Source organism: Delphinapterus leucas, chromosome 3 (genome assembly GCF_059928025.1).
Source record: "Delphinapterus leucas isolate spDelLeu-1000000601 "Yukka" chromosome 3, BTC_Dleu_Yukka2, whole genome shotgun sequence".
Taxonomy (NCBI): domain Eukaryota; kingdom Metazoa; phylum Chordata; class Mammalia; order Artiodactyla; family Monodontidae; genus Delphinapterus; species Delphinapterus leucas.
This window is the reverse complement of record NC_143131.1, coordinates 58,488,338-58,508,930: the sequence shown is the minus strand read 5'-3', so window position 1 is coordinate 58,508,930 and position 20,593 is coordinate 58,488,338. Positions and strand designations below refer to the sequence as shown.

General features: G+C 36.1%; 1 protein-coding gene across 5 annotated transcripts in view; it reads right to left on the bottom strand.

Moving 5' to 3' along the window:
• The window catches only part of TNPO1 (transportin 1), a 90,016-nt gene that overhangs the window by 50,618 nt on the left and 18,805 nt on the right, over positions 1-20,593 (bottom strand). For 3 of the 5 annotated variants that reach the window (XM_022595366.2, XM_089908987.1, XM_089908986.1), the window contains exons 2-3: positions 5,727-5,840; positions 2,880-2,955 (exon numbers count right to left, since the gene is read on the bottom strand). In XM_022595366.2, coding sequence (XP_022451074.1) covers positions 2,880-2,955; positions 5,727-5,840 — 190 coding nt within the window. Of the gene's footprint in view, positions 1-2,879; positions 2,956-5,726; positions 5,841-5,973; positions 6,118-20,593 lie in introns of those variants that run through there. The other 2 variants (XM_022595378.3, XM_022595371.2) reach the window with 2 other exon arrangements.

Sequence of the window (20,593 nt, the reverse complement as noted above, 5' to 3'; positions counted from 1 at the left end):
TCAAAGAGCTGGAAGACATGAACAGCTGGTGTATTGAACACAATATGCTGTTTCAGCACTACTGTTTTACATGCTTTATTAAAAAATAAAACCACCCAAGCTTGTTCTAGTTAATAGTATGCTCTCAAAGTCTGATTGGCATTGAAATGTTCAGGGGTGCAGGACAGGAGGAGGCAAAAAGATAGTGTTTCCTTGCATATAAACCCCATTCAAGCCATCACAGCAATAGAGCCTACAAGCTTTTTATGCCACCCTCTAAAAATTTCTTCCTGGTTTCAATTACCATCATTCAATCAGTAACTTATAATGAAACAAAAACACTTCTAAATTCTCTTGAAAGTTTAAAACTTCCATAAAATAAATGAATATTTATTTAACTTTATAAATTTAACTTCCTCGAGCAATAAGCTTTTCTTAAGCCAGCCATTAATAATTCAGTCATGTAATTTTAAATGGCATGTGTATTTGTTTATAAGAAATACACTATATCATTTTTACAATTAAGATTACAAGATGAAGTTTTAAAAAAATCACAAGGTGTGGGCTTCCCTGGTGGCGCAGTGGCTGAGAGTCCTCCTGCCGATGCAGGAGACGCGGGTTTGTGCCCCGGTCCGGGAAGATCCCACATGCCGCGGAGCGGCTGGGTCTGTGAGCCATGGCCGCTGAGCCTGCGCGTCCGGAGCCTGTGCTCCACAACGGGAGAGGCCACAACAGTGAGAGGCCCGCGTACCGCAAAAAAAAAAAAAAAAAAAATCACGAAGTGAAATGATTTAAAATTAAAAACACAAAACATTTTATATCAAAATACTTATTTTAATTAAAAATATCCCCAGTCCCAAATTCATTTAGAAGAGCCCAAAATTAACCACGTCCTCTTTTTAAAAAGACTACTTTACTAGGTCTCAATTCTCATCTGTAAAGTGAGGGAAGTAGATAAGCTAATCTCTGAGGTCTCTCCACATCTAAAATTTTACTCCATGATTTAGTGTAAACAAATTCACATGAGGAATGGCAAAAAGGTCCCTAAATAAATAAGCATTTTCATTTCAAGAATTTATTTATGTTCCTTCTCTAATATGGATGGCCACAATGCTAATTTTTTTAAATAGAAAACTAGATATAGCAAACTTGTGTCCCAAATAAATGAATAAACACAGGAAGAAATACTAAGTATTACATAAAATCCTTTCCAACATTTTGTGGTTTTGTAATTAATAGGTCTTTTGGGAGGCAGTTACACACCCAACCTCTCCTGCTATTTGAATTGTAAGTTTGTCTGCTTTTAAAAATACCTGATGTACCCTCATAGCCCAAGAAAGTTTTAAGAAAGAGTATAATATTATACCAATCTTAATATTTGGAATTCAGGATGAAGACATGACAGAATAGATGACTTGGTGAAAACAAACTTAAATTTTTCAAGTTAAACAACATAGTTCAGCAAAATTCATTTACTAAATCTTTAAGTCCTTATAGAATTATCTGATTACAACTACGATGTGGGAAAAATAAAATTTCTATATTAAGAAATAACACATCACATTAACGTATATTTATCAAACTAGGAATATTAATTGCTTAATGTAAAGATATGTTGAAGGACTTCCTAGTTTCTTTTTAAAAATTTAAAGTTTCTCTTACATGTCTTAATCACAAATTAAAATCCCTAAAATTAACTAGAAAATAATTCAAAATAAATCATTATACTGTGCATGAATTATTAAAATCTGAATAAACACAAGATTAGTGAGATTTTAAGGCCGTTAACCCACTCGCTAGTGCTTGGAGTTGAAACCTTATGGACAGTCTGATAGGCTAACACAGGCATTTTGTAGCTGAAAAAAGCAAGAGAGGTGAAATGAGTGTCAGAGTCTAAGACTTATTTCTCAACTCCAAGTGTAGTAGTTTTTACTAATTGCACTATGGCTTCTGAAAGGGTATAGTGCTTTCATTTAGAGGCCAGTCAGTTGCTCAAAAAATACTTGAGTGCTTCTGGGTGTCTGACAATGTTCCAGGAAGGGAATACTCAAATAACTCTACGAGGAACACCTGTCACTACAATGTAAGCGCCACGAGGGCAGATTCTTATTTATTTTGTTCACTTTTATTGCCCCTGAGCAAGCAAACTGCCTGGCAGAGAAGAGGTGCTCAATAAATACTTGTAAAATGAATAAAGTCGAGATGGACACACTACTTGTATTAGAAACAATCAAATGATCGTGTCATTTAAAAATCAGATGATCATGTCATTTAAAAATCAGGCTGTTATAGAGGTAATTTAAAACTGTTGTAGAATAGTTAATGAAAAAGTTTCATGTATACTGTAACAAGGTTTAAAAAAGTTACAGGAGTCTATAAATAGAACGATCCTTTTTCTGGTTAAAATTTAAAACAGTACATAGCCATATAAAGGAGTACAGAATTAAGAGATTAACAATTGTCTCTGAGTGATGGGATTACATGTGACTTTTCATTTTGGTTATATGAACTTTTAATCATACAAATATGATCACACATACAGTTATTTAGCAAATCCTGCATTCAACCTGTGTATTAAAAGAAATCAATCTCTATGACATTCACGTAAAAGGACTGAAGCAAAACACCAAAACACCAAAGTAGACTTTACAACATTCTTTTCATTTGCAAAGAATGAGTGAATTTATTACAAAAACACTCAATTAACAACTGAATGCTCATTAAGCATCCAAATGCTTAGAGTGATAGTAACTCTTTCATTCCACATGTTTAAAGCAAGTGGGCTACTACAAAGTGAAATCCTTTGAAATAAGTAACCCTTCGTATATTTTAACACATCTCAAAGACAAAATCTGAAGTGTAAGAAACCTTTAAGTAGTTACCACACAAACCCTACTTACCTTCAGATTTTAATTTTGTAAGAACAAAAATCAGGTAGTTGTTAAAGTCTGGATATTGATTGAGTTGTTCCAGTTTCTAGAACAAACAGTAGTTAAGGAAACTTCTCAGTGTAATCTAAGGAAGGAATTAGGCAGTTTTAACCTAAAATCAAGAATCTCTTTTGTGATTTTTAGCCTTGCATTTTTTCCAGTAAGAATAAAAGTTATCTTATTAAAACCATCAATATGCTATTCAAGAACACACCAATGGTTAAACCTCTTGTGCGCTTTATGGCTGAAATATTAATATTTGACATCAATTATATTCAAGACAACATAAGCCAAGCTCCACCTTCAGCAAGGCGCATATCATATGAAAAAATTTTTCAAAACAATTTCTTTGATTCATTTGAACTTAAAAAAAAACCCTAATCAGAAAGGTATTTATAAAATAATGACAAAAATGAAAAGCATCTCCAAGAAAGAAAAACAAGTCTCTTAAAGATCACTTAGGGAAATTAACTTTATAAAATCGCCTTTTAACTTAAAGTGCTTTTATTAGACTCATTTGTTCTTTAGAATTCAAAAAGTTAAGATAAAATGCTATTTATGTGCAAGTCTACATATCAAACCGTATAATATAACAGTCAGTGTTATAAAATTACCACACTGCAACAGTTCTACAGTTCTGCCCCCCCACCCCCCAACAAGACCTAACATTTCCAGTGACACCAACGTGCAGGTATTTCATTCTGTTGGCAGGCAACAATGACATAATGCTCTACTATGCCTTTCTTCATGCCCTCTAATCCCTAACATGCTTTTTAATAACACCTCTAATTGTGTTTTATTAGACAGAATTTTCTCAACAGACCTAAATCTTTAAATTAAATCCACGATACACACTCTAGGAACACCATATTAGCTACTTATTATACACTAGAATACTCTCAGCGTTCAGTGCTCAGAACATAAATTAACTATCAAAATACATTTCTCTAGAAAAACTCCAAGGTGTACTTTCTTTGACCAAAAAACCCTAGTGATTTATTTCTTTAGTGAACAGTCAAGATTAACAGCATGCTGATAAGCTAATAATCTTTTATAAATATTTCCTGATAAGGTTCACTTTCTTAGGACTTGAGCTATCTATCCATAATAGTATAACGATCTTTCTGAAAGTGCTCAAGCCTATACAAAAACAATAATTACATTCCTTCCAAAGGAGACATAAAAGAACAAGGTCGTTATTAGGCACTCTGAAAATATAAAGCAGTGAGTATTTTCAAAATACTATTAACCTTTATCTACTGAAATTTAATTTGTTCCTTATGCAGAGGGCATACTATGCTCCAGGCACACAGAATAAACCGTAAATTTGATTCCTAGCGCACGCATAGTACTGAGCATATAAAAGGTACTTAATAAATATGTACTAAAACAAAAAATTATGACATACAGTGCTGTACAAGAAATCACAATGCAGTTTTGGGATTGGCTAACTTAAGAAATTAACTGTCACATAGCGCCTACAATTCATCAAATATCAACTTTTATCATTTCTACAGCTATGACAACACAAATTAAGACTGAGCCGCAACGTTTCAAATACAAGCTCCAATACACCCCAAAACGACTATTCTTCCCTCAGTACTAGCAGTATACAAGCGAAATGGCTTAAAAAAAAAAAAAAACCAAGTAGACCTAAATCATTAACACCTCCATTTTAAAATAAGCAGTATTAATTAACCAAAAGGCTAGATACTTACCTACTGAAAAGTTTTAAGTTACAGCAATGTAGTACTTCTTTGAGAAACTTATTTACCAGAACTTCTCAAGTAACTGTATTTAACTTAACGTTTATAGTGTTTTAAATTTAAATACGTCCAAACTATGCCAAAAGAGCTTACTTACCAAATTCCATACTAAGCAATTTTCCCTGTTTATTAACAATAAAAATTAAGAGTTTTTTTTTTTTTTTGCAAACAGCAGACTTAAGTTTCCTAAACAATTAACTTCGTCTTAAAATAAGAGATAAAACGGTTATTTCTGATCGGGTGAATTTGTTTCCCTTATTGGATGCAGCAAGAGCTCTCCATTTGACCACAGTTTAGGGCACTACAGAAAGCACACAGTAGAGGTTTTGCTTCTTCTCTTAAGCCTTTCTGCCTCTAAATCCGTAGAAAAAGGACCAGCAAACTCGGTAAAGACTTGGTAATTGAGCAGGCCGTCTTGAGCCAAAGATTTAAAATCTCACTTGGGAGGCAGGGAGCTCGCAACAGGTGTTGGCACGAACAGCCCCGGGGTGAGGCCTGAGACCCCTCACTTCTTGGTTTCCAGCCCTTCCGGGCAAGGGCCTGGCAGAAACCCCAGGCCCAACACCCAGGCGGTTCAAACCCCGCGCCATCTCCACCCCACTCAGCCCGCCGATCTCCGCCGCGCATACAGCGCTCTGCCCGCCGCCCCCTCCGCGCATTGTGTGGGCCGGGGCGTCGGTCGGGGGTCAGCGCCGGCACCCGGCTGCTCCGCTCTCCACCCCCGTCAGCCGGTCAGCAGCGGGCGGGGACGTAACGGGCGGCCGACTCACATGTCGTGATCGCGGGCGGCGGCCAGCAGCCCCCAGCCTCCCGCGGGCCGGAAGCCGGCGGGCGCTGCGGCGCTCCGAACCGGAGGCACGAGGGCCGCGTGCGCGAGGCGGCGGGCAGGGGCGGCGGCGGGCGGGCCTCTCCTCACGGGCTGGCGGATGGAGGGCGGAGGGATCCGGGGAGCGGGAGGAGGGGGAGGGGCGGCGGGAGCCACCCGGCCGCCGAGAGCGGGCCCCGCGCAGGTCAAGCTGCGCGGGCGGCGGCGAGGCCTCGGAAAGGATACTTGTTGCACGGTTCTCTGGATGGTGGTGTCGGGGGACTGGGACTCCTTCAGCAGCTGCAGGATTTGCTGAAGCCCTTGCTCGTCAGGTTTCCACTCATACTCCATCTTGGTTTGCTGCAAATAAAGCCAGACACAGGAAGAGACGGAGCAAATGTTACTCCCCGTGCACAGGCCCGAGGGCTTCCCGCGCCAAGCACCCCCCCTCCTCCCCGCAGAACGACCCCTGCGCTCCCCGGACGCCTCGGACCTGCCTGGGGCGCCCCGAAAGAAGTCTCGGACGGTGAAACCCGGGGAAACTGATCTTAGCAGCTCGGCCGCCAATGTCTGCTGCTGCTGCCGCCGCCGCGGCCGCCGAGCGCAAGGAGCCGACCAGACTGAGTCACCGCGAATTTGCAATCTGGCCCCTAGATCCGCTCACGGGAGCCCCCTGGGTCCTAGTGCCACGCAGTTTTCTCCAACCCAACTCTAGTTCCATCCAGATTATTACTGATTTAAGGGCTAATCAAAAATCAAGTCCTTATCAAAAATCCCTGCGAAACACCTGAAGAGATCTGATTTTGGGTTTCAGTCATTTTAAGTTAACATGGTTAGTAATTAAGAATGACTGTAATAAGGAAAAAAGCCTGATAATTCCCCCGACAGCTGAACAATACTTAAGAAGAAATAAAAATGTTTACATTTCAGTTTGATATATAAAGCACTAAATACTAATATTTAGTCTAGAACATTAAAGATGCATTGCAATCACAACCCACACTTCGATAAACACTACATGTTGCATTTACATTTGCATAATTTGACCGAAAAAATGCATCCTTTCATAAACTTCAACTTTTGAACTCTTTATTAAGAGTTTTTTATTATAAACTCTTTGTTTATTTCAGGTGAAATAAACTCCACCTGAAATAACTGCATTTCACAACTAATGACTTTGGGCTGAAGAAATACAAGAAAAATAACGCAATTTTACAACTGGATAGTGTTGAATTCTATTAACGTGTTTTCACATAACATTTTCTCATTTTATTATCACTCCGACCGGAGGAAGTATTATTTGCCCCCATGTGGCAACTATGGAGCAAAAAGATCAGAGGAAATTACAACAGTTAATTAGTTAAGATTGGGAAGACAATATAGGTTTCTTAAACTACCATGAGTTGCATCTGCTACAATCAATGGAAACTATCATATCAATGAGTTTCTTTAAAACTAAATGCTTAAACAGAAACAAAACTTAAGTATCAGGCATGAATTACTGTAAAAATCAAACTGAATTTGCTGAAGGAGAGGATTTTTTCATATGGGTCTACTACTACTTGATGGTTTGACAGCTGAATTTAGTCCCTTCCTAGCAGGGGTTAAAAAAAATTACCTGACCTTACAGTACCTCTCTAGTTAGCAGTGTTTTTCTGTTTTTAAAAAACCTTTTCCTCTCTCCTTCTTCACCTTTATTTTCTGCTTAATATCCTGCAATCTGGCTTTGCTCACTGAATTCTACCAACTTCCTAAATGATCCAACACCCAAACAAAACCCCCCAAAACAAAAATGATATCTGGACATAATATCTATTAATAATATTGTAGTGTTTTTATTCCAGTCTCCATTCTGTGTGTTTATATGTTTTATAATAATGGGATTGTCTTGTTTCTTGGCCAATTCCATATATCATTAAATATTAAAAGTATTTTTAAAAGAATTATTCCATTGTATTGACATGCCATAATTTTAATAAACTTTCAATTGATATATACAATAACCTGTACAAATCATAAGCATACAAGTAGATGGATTTTTATAAGGCGAATACCTGTGTGACCAACATCCACATCAAGATAAAGATCATTACCAGTACCAAGGTTTCTCTTGTACCCATTCTCGGTCATCAACCCATGCCATAATCCCTATTATAATTTCTATCACTATAGACCTCTCCCCTTCCCCTCTTGACTTTTTTACTTCAGAAACTTCAAAAAAACTTTACAAAAACAATATTACAACAAATCAAACAACATGGTTGTACAAAATAGTTAATTCAATTTCATCACTAAGCTCACCTCCCTGACAGAATCAGTTTTAACAGTTTGATATGAATCCTTCTACACCTTTCTCTATTCTCAAACATACACATAGTTCTGGTTTGTTTTTTAGGATCACGCCACATACTACACTCTATTAACTAAAAACTTTAAAACACATAATATCACATGGCCATCATTCCAGGCCACTACATATAGATTTAACTTTTCACTTTTTAATAGTTGCACATTGGTCTTTAGAATGGATAGAACATAACTTGTTCAACTATTTCCTGATTGGCTTCCAGGTTTCTTCTACTTTTTTGTGACTACAAACAAGGCAAAAAACATTCTTGTACTAATGTCCCCCTACCCAGTAATGGCAACCCAGTGCGATTATTAGGCCAAAAGTATGTGTATTTAAAATTTTCTAATAGTTATTACCAGGTTACTTTCCAAAAACAGTTGCAATCCACACTCACCAATAATATGTTTCCCATATATCCACCAGCACGTTCTTTTAATTTTGGTTAATCTAATGCGTGAACATTTTAAATTTCTCCTGTTCCTAGACGGGGGAGGGAGTGGGTGAAGAGGGGGTGAGGAACCTTAAAGTCTGGGCCTTAGTTATGAGTTGAGCTGCTACCATGCATATCCCACCTGTTGAGGTGACAACTGGATACCTACTTAACTCCTTAGCTGCCTTTCTGAAAAAGAAACTAATGCCAGGGGCCAAGAGCAGCCAAGTCCAAAAGATACCTTCACCATACCTATCCTGAGGATGGCTGCCCCATATCATTACCATGCTTCCTTCTTTATCCCTGCATCAAATAAACAGAAGTCTTTTTCTTTTTGAATAGCTTAGTATTAAGAGCATTTAATGTGATCAGCCTGTGATGATGAGATAGGAAGAACTGAGATAAATTGTTCCCTCACACCTTACTCAAGTTATCTGGAACAAAAGGCTCTCAAAAATATTTGATTGTTAATTGCTTGATAAGAGATCTCAGGCCACTTTGAACTTCTATACCACATTTTTTAATTGTGGTAAAATATACATAATATAAAATTTAGCATTTTAACCATTTAAAGTGTACAGTTCAGTGGCATTAAGTACATTTTCACTGTTGTACAACCATTGCCACCTCTATCTCCAGAACTTACCACATTTTAATAGCCATTAAAATTAGGAAGAATCTTATCCTAGGGTAGCCAGAGATATCGCAGGGTTATTTACATAATGTCTGAAGTACTTCAAGCTAACCAAGCACACCAGAATTATGAGGTATAAATCGTTTACTTAAACAGTAAACTACATCTATATTAATTAGAATATCAAGATTAATATTAAATTTTCTTAAAATAGTTACTATTCTTTTCGTACATTGAAGACTCAGAAATGTTTCAGGAAAGGGAAACAGCACTTCAAATTTTTCTCTTTCAGAGTACACAAATCATGCTGATTGGCCCATGACATTCAATGGTAAGTCCCCGCTCCCCCACAAAAGGCATTTCAATAAGCCAAGACAGTTATTTGAACTATCTGTACAGAAGCTGGCACCAGAATAAAAAAATTGCAAGAGGTAAGTTACTGTAAGATAACATCTTGGCCTTCAGAAGCCTAAAACTTACTCTAGTCCTAAACTGTTAAGAACTTGAATTTACATTAAAAATTTGAATTTACTAGAGTTTATGAGAGATAAAGAACCCATACTGGTTGAAGTAAAAATAAGGCAGACAGAAGGTCTGGACTCAACCAACCTAAATTTAAATCCTAGTTCTTTCACTTAGTAGCAGTGAAAACCTGGGCAAGTTAATTAATCTCTCTGAGCCTCAGTTTCCCAACTATAAAATGAGAACATACTGACTCTGTAATAGGATTATAGACACTTGCCTGGCATACAGTATGGTTTGAAATTTAGTGGCTGTGTTTATTACATCAATCAATGATTTTCTGCTGCCTGCAAGATGAAATCTAACTTCTTTTTCATGGAAGAGGCTCTTCATGATCTGGTCCATCACCTCCAGGGACAGCTTTATCTCTTACAACTCAACCTCCAACTTTTATGCTCCAGCAATACCAGCTGTGCCTCTCATACCTCTGAGCCTTTGAATAGGGACTTCCTGTCTGGAGTGAACTCTTTAAATTTGACCATTTGGCAAACTCCATCTCACTCTTCAGAGATATGCTCCTCTACTCAGTTTCCAAGTATTTACTGAGAGTCTTCCTTGGCACTATGATTGGTACTGGATACTACTATTTCTCTTCTCTAACATTATTGTAGGACCTCCCCACAAGACTTAAGTATTTTTTTCATTACAAATCTATAGTTTATGGCTATTTCCATTTCACAAACTGTCATATTATAATTATTTCCAGGTCTGTCTTAGCAACACATCATGTGTTCCTTGAGAGCAGTGACAGTATCTTTTTGCCCCTTTGAATCACTCTAGCAGAGGGATTCAATAAGTACTTGCTGAATAAATACTATTGTTGTTCATTACTCAAATACTATTATTGTCCATTAATTCAACTGAATAAATATTAAGCTGAGCAACTACCATGTACTCAGTGAGCATTAGAGATTCAAAGGTAAGTAAAATACTGTTCTTGCCCTAAGTTCTCATTTAGTGACAGAGACAGATGCACTACCTATGAATGAAGTATGTGATTGAAGTGCAATAGGAAAAAAAAGAAAATATTTTGCCAGGAAGAAAGATGTGCTTTTCTCCCATATGCTTCAGAGTCTTTCTTCTCTCCTAATTTCAATTAAATTCAAACAAATATTTACTGAGCAGTCAAATGTTTCCACCTATATGGTGAATCACCATGAATGTGATAAATGTTGCCATCAGTGACATGATTTCCCAGAATGGTGAACAGTTCTTGGTAGAGTTCCAAGCAAAACAAGGTATAATCTTCCTTCAATAATACAGTAGTTTTATTCCTGGAAAACTCAACATTTAATTAAAATCCTGCAAAAAATTCCATGTGCATATGTGAAACTAAGTTAGACTCTAGGCGCTGACCGCTATGAACAGATTTTTTTCACCTATGTAACTCCCTAATGGGACATTCGAAAGTCATTCAGGACTCCAGACAGTTCTTAATGATGAACATCTAGTACCCCTCAGCTCCACCTACTAAGTGGCAAGAGCACCTCCCAATTACTAGGAAATTCCCCTCCCCCCTCAGAGAGTGGCACTGCCTCAGTGGAGAATGACTGTGGTAGGGGATAGTACCAGGGGCTGTGGGGACATTATGCTAACCCAGTTAAAAAAGTCAGGAAAGGACTTCCTTGAGGAAGTGACTTTTTACCTGAGATCTAATAGGACTTACTAAAAAGTGAAAGTGAGAGGAAGGCAGGGCTAGGAAGACCTCACAGACTATGTTAGGAAGTTTGACTCAAACCCATGACTCAAACCCAACTAACCTGGTTCCAGGGTCCAGTCTCTAAGCCCCTGATAAACTGCCTTTTAAACAGAAACATCAATTTCTGTAAACTGGGAAACTAATCATAAAGAAAACCATTTGTATACTAAAGAAATAAGATGTATTTGATACCTTTGTAGTGAGGTAGAAAAGTAAAAATTGTATTTCACTATTATAAAAATTATAATAGATCTAAAAAAGCAGTATGTATACAGTGTGAAAATATAATAAAAATGAGATATTTCAAGCATTGAGTTCAAAACATTCTAAATCTGATCTTCACAACATCCCTTTCTTGTAAGTAGGTGGCAAGTATTATCTTCATTTGACAAGCAGATAAATCAAAATACAGCTTAAGTCATCTGCTGAATCATTTGCTGAATGTGAATCAGATTTTCCAAAATAAAATGTCTCTTACACTGGTTTTTTACAAAAAGATGTTATGATGAACAAGAATGAAAGAAAAAATCAGAGATGTCTAGAGGGCTGAAAAGAGCATGCTATTTTTTTAAAAGTTATTTAATAAAACTTTTATAAGAAATTGAACCAAAATTCAGGTATGAAGGGAAAGAAGAGAAAGTCTAAAGTCAGATGATTATTAGTAACTTTTTAAAAATGAGGTTTTTTTTAATGTCAAAGAATGAAAGTGTCGACAGGCTTGCTAAATAATAGATATCAGTGGAACTAGAAGGTTCTTCAAGAGATTCTATAAAGTAATCAGAGATTAAGGATCAAACAAAAAAAGAGAGTTAAAAGCAAAAGCAACCATTGAGCCCAAGCTACTTGAGGAAATGAGCTCAACTAGATTAAAGGGCAGGGACCACAGCGTATGGATCCTCTGATGTTACATGGTGCTAGACACATAGTAGGTTTTAAATTGTTCTTGACTGATTGATTAGGGTGATGGATCTCATTCACCACTTGGAAGAATTATGCTAAGAGGTTAAAATTATAATCCTCTGGCATTACAATTTATTGTCGTCTAAGAGCTGAAAGATTTACAGAAAAAAAAAAGAAAATGAAAAATAAGTACTATGGAAAATTTAAATAAATGTATTCTTAGAGTGCCCTTTCAGGAAGACCTCTGAAGACGACTAGTCATGAGACTCAAGTGCTAAAGTTTACAAACAAACATTTTTTAAAAAAGGCTAGTATCAAACTGAGCAGGTTACAAGAAGGAAAACTAGATCTCAAAACTCACTCCAATCTGCAATCAGGTACTTCCTATATAATTCAGTTCATTAAATATTCACAGCAGCACTATGAGGTAGATATTAAACTCTACTTTATATTAACTGAGGTTCAAAGAGGTTAAGTAGCTTGCCCAGCCAGTACGTGGCAGATTGAGCATTGAAAACAACATCTGTGTAATTCCAAAGTCTGGACTGTGTCTAGTAAAAAAAGCAACCCTGTTAGCATTTATGGAGCACTTCTATGTGCCAGTTATTATACTAAGTGATTTAAATGCATGATCTCATTTAATTCCATGAGTAGGGACTACTATTACCTCCATTTCATGGAAGAGTAACAGGCTTAAGAAAAGTTGAGTAATGTGTCCAAGGTCACAGAAATAGTAAAGAACAAAGGCAGGACTCAAGCTCAGATGCACCCAACTCCAGAGCCTGTGCACTGATTCATGCTGCCATATTATTCTCATTCTGCCACTTCCATGAACAGGTGACCAATCCTTAACAGAACTCTTGGGTAGAGTTCATGGGTAGGCTTATCTTTTTCTTTCTATTCCATGCATCACCAAGAACTCAAAAGCTCTCTTATTTAAGGGTATCCATCCTTTAGGTCAGGTGTGATAACGGCACTTTGCTTTTCAGAATTCAAACTTCTTATTGTACATCAGAATAAAAAGCTGATAGGAGTAACACTTCCCATATATTTAACTTTTGGTCACATAATTTTCATCATCAAAACACCAATTCTGTTTATTTCTAAGACAGATTTAACTGTTTTAACTCTTTAATATCACAATTGGTCTCACTCTCCATGTACCTTAAGCTACGTAAACCAGTGGTTCTCAGCCCTGACTCGGCATTATACTCATTAGGGGCTTTAAAAAAATATGATGCCTGTTCCCTATGACCCCCACTGATTCAATGTAGGAGTGGATCCTAGGCACCCGGGCATGGGTATGTTTAAACAACTCCCAGGTGGTTCTAATATACAGCCAGTTGAGACTCTTTGTATTAACTCAATAAATCTGCTCCTGGCAACTTTCATGAGTTTCTTACTCTAATGAGCAGCAGTGTCCTAGCTGTACCAGAAATGACAGGAAATAGAAGAAAGTGGAAGCGAATGCAGACTGTACTGATTAACATGGAAATATTCTAACCACTAGAAAAATGTCTTTGATGAAAACCAAGACATAAGAACATGTTGTTTAAAGTCACATCATAATTTGTACTACTTGGTAAGGACTGCATGTGTTGGAAGCTATTAAGTACATTGGTCATTTACTTCATTATTTATCAGTGACAGAGGCTGGGTAAGGAGTTGTACTTAGGTTCTTAGAAATGGAAACTTGGGAAAAGTCAAGATACGGGGGAACAACAAAAGTTGTTATATAAATTAAATACGTTAAGTAAATTATAAGTAAAACATACTAGACAATTATGGTCCTTGACCAGCCAAATACAATTTAAATTCATATATCAAATCAACTTATCTTGCAAGTAATAACCACATCTTTCTTCAGATGGCAATATTAAGACATTCATAAAATTGAAAGAAAACCTTTCTAAATAATAAGCCCACACATTAAATACAAATATACAAAATAAGTAAATTAGGTCCCTGATTCTTTTAGCATTGTAGCTTCATTAAAGAGCTTTACTAGAGATCTTCCCAATGCTACATTCAACTGACTATTCTCATTGAATGTGTCAACCATACTCTAACACAGTTGTCATTTCTGTGACATTGATTTAAGAAAAAATCCTCTTTTATTAACATGATTGTAAATTCCATTTCAGAATGTAAATTCCATTTCAGAATGTTCACTGATCATTGCCTAGTGGTTTCAGGTAAACACAGTGCTTAATAATTTTCAAAGTACTGTCACACTTTATCTATAATTTTCAAAACTAAACTGTGAGTTGAGGAAACAGTTTCAGTTATGTTAAGCAACTTGCCGAAAGTCAGTTGGTTAGTAAATGTTAAGACTTGGGTTAGATTGCTGAAAACTTCTCAAACTTGGGGAGAGAAATGAACATCCAGATCTCAAATAGGTTAAACCCAAAAAAGGGCTACATCAAGAATTTATCATTGTCTTAAGTCAAAAATAGAGAATTTTGAAAGCAGCAAGAGAACAGCAACTCTTCACATAAAAGGGAGCCCCCATAAGACTATGAGCAGATTTCTCAACGGAAACTTTGCAGGCCAGGAAAGAGTGGAATGACATATTCAAAATAATGAGAAAAAAAACCCACCAAAACTTGTCAGCCAAGAATACTATACCCAGCAAAGTTGTCCTTCAGTAATGAAGGAGAGGGACTTCCCTGGTGGCACAGTGGTTAAGACTCCGCACTCCCAATACAGGGGGCCGGGGTTCAATCCCTGGTCTGGGAACTAGATCCCACATGCATGCCACAACTAAGAGTTCTCATGCTGCAACTAAGAGTTCTCATGCCACAACTAAGGATCTGGTGAGCCGCAACTAAGGAGCCCACGTGCCTCAACTAACCGGCAACCACAACTAAGGAGCCCTTAAGCCACAGCTAAGAAGCTCGCCTGATGCAACTAAGGAGCCCGCGAGCCACAAGTAAGGAGCCTGCCTGACACAACTAAGACCTGACGCAACCAAATAAATAAATATTTTTAAAAAAAGAAAGAAAAAAGAAATTAAGGAGCGATAACGATGTTCCCAAACAAACAAAAGCTGAGGGATTTCATCACCACTAGATCTGCCTTACAAGAAATGATAAAAGAACATTCTTCAAGTTGTAAAGTAAAAGAATGCTAATTAACATCCTAAAACCATATAAATGTATAAAACTCACTGGTAATGGTAAATATATTATGAAACACAGATTCTTTGACATTGTAATGGTTGTATTTAATTCACTTACAACTCTAGTTTAAAAGTTTAAAAAAAAAGTATTAAAAATAACCATAGCTACAATACTTTGATAATGGATAAGCAGTATAAAAATATGGATACTGTAACATCAATAACCTAAAATGTGATAGGGAGAGAAGTAGAAGTATAAAGTTTCTGTATCTTCTTGAAGTTGTTATCACCTTAAAATAGGATGTTATAAGATATTTTATGTAAGCCTCATAGTTACCACAAACGAAAAATCTGTAGTAAATGCACAAAAGATTATGATAAAGGATTCAAAGTATAACACTACAGAAAGTCATTAAATCACAAAGACAGCAAGAAAGGGTCAAAGGATCTACAAAACAGAAAACAATGATCAAAATGGCAACAGTGAGTCATTACCTATCAATAATTACCTTAAATGTAAATAGATTAAATTCTCCAATCAAAAGACAAAGAATGTTGGAAGAAATAATAAAAAAAAAGATACAATATGCTGCCTAAAAGAGACTCACTTTATCTTTATGGACACACACAGATTGAGAGTGAAGGGATGGAAAAGATATTTCAAGCAAATTGCAACCAAAAGAAAGCAGGTGTAGCTATACTTACAGCAGACAAGATAGACTTTAAACTAAAAATAGTCTAAAGAGACAAAGAAGTTCATCATATTATGATAAAGGAATCAATCCATCAAAAACATATAACAATTGTAAACATTTATGTATCCAGCATTAGAGCACCTAAATATATAAAGCATATAATACCAGAACTAAAGGAAAAATAAACAGCAATACAATAATAGTTGGGGACTTTACTACTCCACTCTTACAGAGAATCGATAAGGAGACACTGGACTTGAATAACACTAGAGAGTAAATGGACATAAACACATACAGAACATTCCACCCAACAGCAACAGAACACACATTCTTCTCAAGTGCACACGGAACACGTTTTAGGTTAGATCATATGTTAGGCAACTAAGTAAGTCTCAACAAAGTCAAGACAGAAGTTATATCAAGTATCTTTTCTGATCACAATGGTATGAAAGTAGAAATCAATAACGGGGAAAGCTGGAAAATTCACAAATACACGGAAGTGAACACATTCCCGAACAACCAATGGATCAAAAAAGAAACTAGAAAAGGAATAAAAATATATCTTGAGACAAACTGAAATGGAAACACAACATACCAAAACTTATGAGATGCAGCAAAAGCAGCTCTAAGAGGAAAGTTTACAGCCATAACCACATACATCAAGAAAAATAAAGATATCAAATAAACAACTTTAGCTTATACCTCAAGGAAACAGGAAAAAGAAGAACAAACTAATCCCAAGTTTAGCAGAAGGGAGGAAATAACAAAAATTAAAGCAGAAATAAAGGAAATAGCAAAAAAAAATAATAGAGAAGATCAACAAAATCAAGGGTTGGTTCTTTGAAAAGATAAACAAAATTGACAAAAACCTTTAGCTAGCCTAACCAAGAAAGAACTCAAAATTATAAATGAAAGAGGAGACATTACAACTGATACCACAGAAATACAAAGGATCACAACAGATCACTATTATACACCAATAAATTGGACAAACAAGAATAGATAAATTACTAGAAACATGACGTACCAAACTGAATCATGAAGAAATAGAAAATCTGAACAGACCGATAATGAGTAAGAAGATTGATAAGATTGAATCCCAACAAAGAATAGTTCAGGACCAGATGGTTTCACTGGTGAATTCTACCAAACATTTAAAGAAGAATTAATATCAATTCTATAACTCTTACAAAAAAATGAAGAGGAGGGAACACTTCCAAATGCATTTTACGAGGTAACAGCGTTTCCTTGATAGCAAAGCCAAGTTAGGACACTAGAAGAAAACTATAAGCCAGTATCTCTGATGGATAAAGATGAAAAAATCTCAACAAATTACTAGCAAACCAAATTCAACAGCACATTCAAAAGATCATACACCATAATCAAGTGAGATTAATCCTTGGGATGAAAGGATGATTCAACACACACAAATCAATCTATGTGATACATCACATTAACAAAATGAAAGATATGAATCATATGATCATGTCAACAGAGGCAGAAAAAACATACAAAATTCAGTAACTGTTCCTGATAAAAACTCTCAACAAACTTGGTATAGAAGAAACATACCTCAACATAAAAAAGGCCATATATGGCAAACCCACAGGAAGCATCATACTCAATGGTAAAAGGTTGAAAACTTTTCCTGTAAGATCAGGAATAAGATAAGGGTGCCCATTCTTACTACTACGATTAACCACAATACCAAGTAACCATGCAAGATAAAAGTAGTAAAAGGCATCCAAATTAGAAAAGAAGTAAAATTGTCTCTGTTTGCTGATGGCAAGATCTTACACATAGAAAATCCTAAGGATTCTATCAAAAAACTAAATGAATTCAGTAAAGTTACAGGATACAAAATCAACATACAAAAACCGGGTGCATTTCTATACACTAACAACAAATTATCTGGAATAAAAAACAAAACAGTTCCATTTACAATACCATCAAAGAGAATAATAAAATACTTAGGAATAAATTTAACCAAGGAGGTAAAAGGTCTGTACACTGAAAACTATAAAACTATGATGAAAGAAACTGAAGAAGAAACAAACAAATGGAAAGATATCCCATGTTCATGAAGTGGAAGAATTAATACTATTAAAATGTCCATAATACCCAAAGCCATCCAGAGATAATGCAATCTCTATCAAGATTCCAATGGCATTTTTTTTTTTACAGAAATAGAAAAAACAATCCTAAAATTCATATGGAACCACAGAAGACCCTGAATAGCCAAAGCAATCCTGACAAAGAAGAACAAAGCTAGAGGCATCACACTTCTTGATTTCAAACTATATTACAGAGCTAAAGCAATCAAAACAGTACTAGCATAAAAACCGACATACAGACCAATGGAAAAGAACTGAGAGCCCAGAAATAAACCTATGCGCATGCAGTCAACCAATATTTGACAAGGGAGCCAAGAATACTCAGTGGGGAAAAGACAGTCTGTTCAATAAATGGTGCTGGGAAAACTGGATATTCACATGCAAAAGAATGAAACTGGACCACCTTCTCACTCCATTTACATGAATAAAATCAAAATGAATTAAAGACTTGAATGTAAGACCTGAAAACATACTGCTGGAAAACACAGGCAGTACCCTCTTTGACATCAGTCTTAGCAATATTTTCTTGGATCAGGCAAAGAAAATAAAAGCAAAAATAAACAAATGAGATTCATCAAACTAAATTCCTTTGGCATGAAAAGGCAGCCTACTGAATGGAAAATGGTATTTGCAAATGATGTATCTGATAAAGGGTTAATATCCAAAATATATAAAGAACTCATACAGCTCAACATCAAAAAAACCCAAACAACCCAATTAAAAAGTGGGCAGAAGACCTGAACAGACATTTTCCCAAAGACATACAGATGGCCAACAACACTGAAAAGATGCTCAACATCATTAATCATCAGGGAAATGCAAATCAAAACCACCATGAGATAACACCTCAAACCTGTTAGAATGGCTATTACCAAAAAGAACAGAGATAGCAAGTACTGGTGAGGATGTGGAGAAAAGGGAACCTTTGTGCACTGCTGGTAGGAATTGAAATTGGTACAGCCACTATGGAAAATAGGATAGAGGTTCCTCAAAAAATTAAAAACAGAATTACTATATGAGACAGCAATTCCACTTCTGGGTATATATTCAAAGGAGAGAAAAGCACTATGTCAAAGAGATATCTGTATCCTCATGTTCACTGCAGCATTATTTACAATAGCCAAGACATGGAACCAAGGTATGTGTCCACTGATAGAAGAATGAATAAAGAAAATATGATACACACACACACACACACACACACACACAGGAATATTATTTGGCTATAAAAAAGAAGAAAATCCTGTCATTTGTGACAACATGGATGAACCCTGAGAGCATGATGCCAAGTCAGATAGAGAAAGACAAGTGCTGTATGACTTACTTATATGAGGAATCAAAAAAACCCTCAAACTCAGAGAGCAGACGGGCAGTAGCCAGGGGCCAGGGGAGGGAGGAATGGGTGAAGGTGATCAAAGAGTACAAACTTCTAGTTTTAAGATGAATAAATTCTGGGGATGTAATGTGCAGTGTGGTGACTATAGTTAACAATACTGTATTATATATTTGAAAGTTGCTAAGACAATAAGTCTTAAAAGTTCTCACCCCACATCCCCCAATTTTTTTTAACTTGTAACTACACGAGATGATGGATATGTTAACTAACCTTATTGCAGTAATCATTTCTCAATATATACATATATCAAGTCATTACGTTGTATATCTTAAACTTACACAATGTTATATGTCAATTATATCTCCATAAAGCTGGTAACATATAAAAAATAAATAAGACAGTTTTACTACTACTTCTACAAGAAAACAAAACACGTTGGGTTGGAATGTATGTCTTTCTGGTCCAATGTTTCTTTTACTTCAAACTGCTTCTTTAATTCACAGTTCATAAAATATTGAAGTATAATTAATTAAAAGAACAGCTTGTCTTAAAGTAACATCACTCTACACTGATTATTTACTTGATGGTTCATGTGTGGACATACATGCAAGATGGAGACAAATCTGTAGGTACCTTAGCAAGACTATAATAGCTCTTGCTAAAACGCTGGTAATGAATGATTAAAAACGTATCAGCACCAGGCAAGCTATTGATTATAGCTGCACTTACTGTATTTAAGACGATGGTAAAAAGGGCTATAATGCAAATAGCCAAGTTTCCCATATAACACATCTGAAATTATAAGTAAAAAAAAAAAGAAAGGTATGATTCACTATTTTAGTATCTACTTTAAAGTGAGACATGCCTGTATAGTTGATAGGGAGCTAAGCTGATAGTTCTTTGAAAAATTAGATAGCACATGGGGACAACCATTACAGATCATTTTGGTAACTACAAGTATACTGTTTCATTACAGTTAGATTCCTCCTAAAGTTCTGAAGTGAGAGGGCCCTATGAGTTTCTCATTCATGTCTAAAACTATCTTTGATTGTTAAAGTGTAATGGGCTGATTCAGTATTTCACAATATTGAATGTGATTCAATATTTCACATTCATTATTTCACATTTCACATTCAATATTTCAACAGAAAAAGGAACATAGCACAATGCTCACTGGCCAGGGCTGAATTGGTAAAAGGGTCAGAGCAGTTTAGACAGTAAAACAGAAAGGTGTAAGTGGTAAGTAGTCAGTAGGCTGATTACCATTAGTTTTTATCTACTCTTTCCTTTGTTCATTGAAATCTCACTCACA